Raw genomic sequence first — 6000 nt, forward strand, 5'->3', positions numbered from 1 at the left:
GATAGGTTATTTTAATTCCTGACTTCTGGGGAAAACGGGCAGTAGCCTGTTAATGTAATTTCTGAAAGTCCTTTCAGAATGTTAAATGCTCAGTGGTGTAAATAGACAATGTTACTTAGGAAACCAAAAATGTGATGACAGGTAGCTATTACTTACCTGTATCTACGTAATAGAAATACTGTGAAACACCTCTTTGGAAATACACAAAGTATTTATTGACTGAAAATCATCAAGATACTTTGTGAAACAAATATAAACAGCATGTTTATGTTTGTGTAAATAAGACCATATATAAAGCCCACTGATATACAATCTGGCGATTTTCTCTAAGCTCATATTACATATACAGACAGATGTAGATTAGGAGTCAGCAAATCCATGGACTATAGTTTTGTGGGCCACATGCAGTCTCTTGAATATTCCTATCTGTTTCATTTTTTAAAATGTTCAAAAACACCCAGTACCAATAAAAAAGGAAAAGACAAAAAAGAAAAAGAAGTTTAAAAACATTAAAGTCATTCTTAGATTTGAGCAGTACCAAAATAGTCTATATTTGGGTAACTGATATTCTAGACTGATGCTTCCTAAAAATCAGCCATGGTCAGTTCTATTTAAAGTTTCTGTATATAGTTTTCTGTATTTGAACTTTCTGAAACAGTGTGCAAGCATTCTCTAATGTGGTGAGAGAAACAACTGTTGTCAATTCGTGTTGTACTTTGAAAGGACTTTAATTTTGTACAACATACACAACTAGGCACTCATTTTGTATGTATTTATCAATCAATTACCATATTGCTTTCCTTACAGGCCCAGCAGTCACTGGATCTTATCCAGTCAAAACTAGTACAAGCTGCTGGAGATACTACTGTTATTGAGAATAGTGATGTTTCCCCAGAAATGGTACGAATTTTCTTCAATCTCAGATCCTTGGACCATGTATCTTACAAGCTATGTGAATAATACTATGTGCAAGAACCGTCTCTGACTTAAAAAATATGCTTTTGCCAGTTAATATTACACCTTTTCTCTTTGGTTGGTTTTTTGCAGTGTTGGTAGTCAAACCTAGGGCCTTATACTAGGCAAGCCTTCTAGCATTGAGGTGAAGCCAGCCAGTATGTTCCACATTTAATTGAAAGTCAATTTTCAAAATAGTCTGTCTCCACAGTGCAGTTTTCATTGCCCTTTGTTCTCATTTGAGTTTAGTGAGATACTGTGTCCGTGTTTAAGGTTTATATGGAGAGGTACTGTGGTGTAGTTCTTAATTAAGGGTGTAGGCTCTGGAGGTGAATCCTAGCCCTGCTGCTTAGTACCTTCATGTGTGAGTAGGCAAATTCTTAGTTGCTGTGTGGTTTGTTTGTCCCATCCGTACAAGGTAATTATACTAGTTCCTGTCTGTGGCATTGTTGCCAGGAATAAGGGAGCTAATGTGTAAACTACTGGGCGGGGGTGTAGCTCTTCCCTCGCATGCATAGGAGTGGAAGCCAGCAGTAGTGGGCAGCACTCAGAACTGCCGGGCACCCAGGAAGGGTTCAGAGTCTGTTAGCTCTGATTTACTGGAAGGATTTTTCTTTTTTTCTTTCTTTCTTTCTTGCTTTCTTTCTTTCAAGGAAAAGAAAGTAAAGTATTACTGGTAATACTCATGGATTCTAGATTTTTTCTTTTGTGGCCAAGGACAGAATATCCTGCATCATAGTTTTCTTGGATTCCAGCTGGTTTGCACAGTAGTTAATAAAAGTTTTTCTGTATGGCTTTTGCTGATGCTAATTTTTATGTCATTTTTTGCAATTTTCATGTCTGTATTTGATACCATAAGATATTTTCTGGTTTTGGTTGCTCGTTCTTTTTCTTGTGGTTAGGAGTTTCCCATCACTGCCCTCCTCTTTCCAGGAGTCATCTGAGAAGGAGACGATGTCTGTGAGTCTAAACCAGACTGTAGTGCAGTTACAGCAGCTGCTGCAGGCTGTAAACAAACAGCTCACAAAGGAGAAATGACACTACCAGGTTTGGGTAAGAACAAATGAAGTATTGCTATTTATTGTTGTGGTGGGGGAGGGGTGTGTGTCATGTGTATCAAGAAAATTCGTTTTACCACAGGAAATATTCCCTTATTTTTTCTGTCAGAACTTGACCTTCTTTATTGTCTTATTTCCATCTTGTGCATGGTTTGAAGACCTTTCAGTGTGGGAGACAAAGCCTTTATCTGTGCTAAATTTGATCTCTTCATTTAACAAACTCTCTTGTGACTTGGTATCCCCAGGTGTCTGATGCCATAATGCCTGCAATATCATTAGCTTCTTCTGATCTTAGGTCAGGAGAAATATTTGTGTCTCCTCCTTCTCCCTCTGTTCATGACTCGGTAAAATAAAATGATCACAAATTTTTACTGACAATTGCTGAAATCCAATTATTACTTTTTTTTAATGGGAAAAGAACACATAATTAAGACTTCCTTATTTAAGGTTGCTTTTGTAGGTAACCTAAGAAATTTGATCTTGTAATGCCTAGTGGAGTTTTGAGGATAATACCATCTTTAACAAAATAGTGTTATAAGGTTTTATTGCCTGTATTACCTTGAAAAGCTCAGGTTGATTAGCACTTAAATATGACTTGTATTTTAACTGGTCAATGCAGAGGGTTTTTTTGGTTGTTGTTACTTGGGTTTTACTGATTTTTTTTTAATGACTTAAATTATGCTTCCTAGAATATTTAAATATTTCCTGAATATATCAGATATTGTTCTTTTGAGACTGTTTACAAATACCTCAGCTATTATTCTTTGAGGCTGTTTATTTGAAAATAATCACACTGTCCTGTAGACCCAAAAGGATAACTCATCATTGAATTGTGCCTTTTAGAACCCATACCTAAGACTGGTGGCTGTGCACAGACCTTAGAGATAGGTTAGGTATCCTGAAAAAAATGATGGGCATTGTCTGACTTACTTTTTCTCATTGCTGAGACAAAATACCTGACACCCAAAGTTAAAGAAGAAAAGATGGTTTTGACTCATTGGGTGGCTCCAAGGTAGGGCAGCATGGCAGAGGAGCATTGCAGAGGAGAAACAGTTCATCCCAGAACAGGGCAGATAGAAGACAGCGAGCAGCAAGCAGTAATAGCAGCTTCTTTCTGTCCCTTTGTATTTTATTTAGGCTGTCTGCCATTAGGGTGGATAGCACACCCAAAACTATGACAAACTAGTAGACTAATTTAGTAATCACATACCCTAGAATCAGCCACCTATGAGCAAGCCCCACCTGTGACTGCATGAGGCTTTGGGGAACATCTGTACACAAGCTATGACAGGCTTCCATTTGGATGTTGTGAGACACACCTTCTCACCTTTAATAGGATGCTTGTCCTCTGCCTATTTCAGTACTTGCTTTTCTTTAAAATGCTAGTTTAAGTCAGTTACCTTTCAGAGGATTCTGCATAAGAAATCCTTTTCTGTCTCTATTAAGTATTAGCAAAAGTAATGATATCTCATCTCAGTCTTTTATCCTTGTAAGCTGACTTCTCTAATTTCCTGGAGCCCACTTCTGCGACATTCCCCATCTCCCAAATTCAGAATCAACCTGTTTCCTGCTTATTGGAACAACAATTTCTTCTCTCCTACCCATTGCTTCAGCTTTATTCTCTCCACATTCTCCTATCCATTCTTAAAAGCATGTTCCATATAACTTGTTTTTCCTTCAGTTCACCACCTTACTTTTTCATTTGCCTATTTAACAAGGATTCTCTCCACCACCACCACCACCATCCCCACCCCCCCACCTTGATTTTTTTGAGACGGCGTTCAGGCTGACCTGGAACTCACTTTGTAGCTCAAACTGACCTCCAACTTGTGAATCCTCCTGCCTCAGTCTTGGACTGCTAGGATTATAGGTACATTCTGCCACATCCTACACCAGTATTCTTATAAGAAACTGATCACAATATTTTTCCCTTGCCGTTAATTCCTTTATCCATTTTAGAATGGCTTCTTCTGCCCAAAGAAACCATTTTTGGTGACATTAATGGCTTCTTAAACTTGGATCTAATCTAGGCCCTCATAACATTTGATGAGATACTAGAAGTATGTATGAAATACACTAAATGTGGTAAAATTAGTCAATAGGCTCTGGTGTTGTTAGAGAAGGGCTTCAGTTGTAGAGCATAAAAAATTACAAGATTGCCTATTACCTCTTGCCTTTTAATCATGTGAATTTGTATTCATGGGTAGAGAGTTGTAAATTTTGGGGTCTGTTTTTAATGCTTAGATTTACATTCTCTTGTATGTGACTAATAAACAATGGGTTTGTAGTATTATCCTCTTAAATGTTGGTTCACGTTGTAAAATAGTTACGTAAAAGTTTCTAAATTCTGAAAAAGTTGTGTTTGATTACTATGAACTTGAATTGCTTTGAAAGGGCCATGCTAGGTCAAGTGGAATATGTACAAGAAAAATGTGTTCTGATTTGACTTTTGTTGCTTTGTTTTAAAATGAATTTCTTTCTAATCTTTTACAGAGTGAAGTAATTGGGAATCTGTTCAAGTGAGGATAACAGAAGGCATTGTATTATATTTTGCCAAATTAAAGCCTTATTTATGTTTTCACCCTTTCTACTGTCAGAAACACTGAACAGAGTTTTGTCTTTTCTAATCCTTGTTAGACTACTGATTTAAAGAGAAAAATTTAAAAAGCCAACTCTGTAGACATCTTCAGAGTTTAGTTTTATAATAAAAACTGTTTGAATAATTAGATCTTTACATTCCTGAAGATTAAATAAATGTGTAATCTTTTACCTTATTTTGCTCAATTCAGTTGTTCAGAAGATCAAAGTGGTAAAGACAATGTAAAATTTAACATTTTAATACTGATGTTGTACACTGTTTTACTTAACACTTTAGGGGAATAACTGCCTCTGACATCAATTCAAGAAGACACTTTTGTTGCTAATATAGTTGGTTTTTGTAATGGAAGTCAGCAAATAAAGGGATGCTTATTATTCAAACATAAGTTAGTCTAATTCTCATGCTTTACCAAAGTTCTTTAGCTGCACAGGTGAACATAACTTGGGACACAATTAATTGCAGCCGTCAAGCATGTTGAGTAGGGCTTTCTTGTTGTCCAGGTAACCTTTCCTGTGGGAGCTGGTGTCTCACCTGCTGCTGCGCTGTGTACACTATGGCCAGGTGCTGGAGTTCACAGGAAGGGTGGAGCAAGAGTAAGGCTTTCAGACTTAACATCGCACTCCAGGGAGATGTTCTTTATTTTTACTTATTGATTTTAAGTAATAATAGTTAACTTTAGTTTTCCTTCATAGGGATTGTACATGTGTTACATTTGTTATCTTTGTTGTTGAAAGTTTTTAAAAAATAATACAGTAAAATACTGTTCTCTTCAGCGGACATATATTTTGTGCCAGTGAGTGCTAAATTACCTTCTAGGCTATAAAACATCACCACTCTTGTTTCTTGAACATAGCAGTCATGCTTCTATCACAGAGACTGTGAAGTTTCTTTTCATTGCTAAGAACTCTTTTTGGATATCAGTTTGTTTTATCACCTTGAAATATAAATGTTACTTTGCTTATGAGATCTTTTCTTACTCTCCAGTGTCCCCCTACCAGACCCCTTCTGCTTCATTTTCATCTGTAATACTTAACATCTTTGAATAGATAAACTATTTCCTTTTCATCCTGCTGCCAGCACACAAGCTCTCTGAGGGCCGAATTCATCTTTTTGGTTCTTTGATTCTGTTCCTCAGAAGGTTAATACTTTACTTCTGCTCAAATATTAAATAAATGTATGGATGAAATTCAGTTTTAGATTCACTTTTGAGGATTAAACTCAAGTGACACCTCTTAACCTTTATTCCTCATAACACGCACCAAATTGTAATTTCTAAAGTATCCAGAGAAGAAACTGAAGAGACTGCTCCTTGCCAGTGGTGAATGCCTTAGAGATTCAGATCACCTTGACCCTTTGATGCAGTCAGCTCCTTGGAACTGATCTACAGGC

At 36.8% G+C, this 6000-nt stretch overlaps 1 protein-coding gene across 5 annotated transcripts in view; it reads left to right on the forward strand.

Moving 5' to 3' along the window:
• Positions 1-4996, forward strand: part of Ktn1 (kinectin 1) — a 113497-nt gene extending 108501 nt beyond the window's left edge. For all 5 annotated transcript variants that reach the window (XM_013155243.3, XM_063241026.1, XM_063241027.1 and 2 more), the window contains 3 exons: positions 808-900; positions 1888-2007; positions 4506-4996. In XM_013155243.3, coding sequence (XP_013010697.2) covers positions 808-900; positions 1888-1992 — 198 coding nt within the window. In that variant the 3' untranslated portion in view covers positions 1993-2007; positions 4506-4996. The remainder of the gene's footprint in view (positions 1-807; positions 901-1887; positions 2008-4505) is intronic.
• Positions 4997-6000: the final 1004 nt, after the last annotated feature.

This window comes from Cavia porcellus, unplaced genomic scaffold (assembly GCF_034190915.1).
Source record: "Cavia porcellus strain 051 isolate PalLab524CR breed Dunkin Hartley unplaced genomic scaffold, mCavPor4.1 scaffold_31, whole genome shotgun sequence".
Lineage (NCBI taxonomy): Eukaryota > Metazoa > Chordata > Mammalia > Rodentia > Caviidae > Cavia > Cavia porcellus.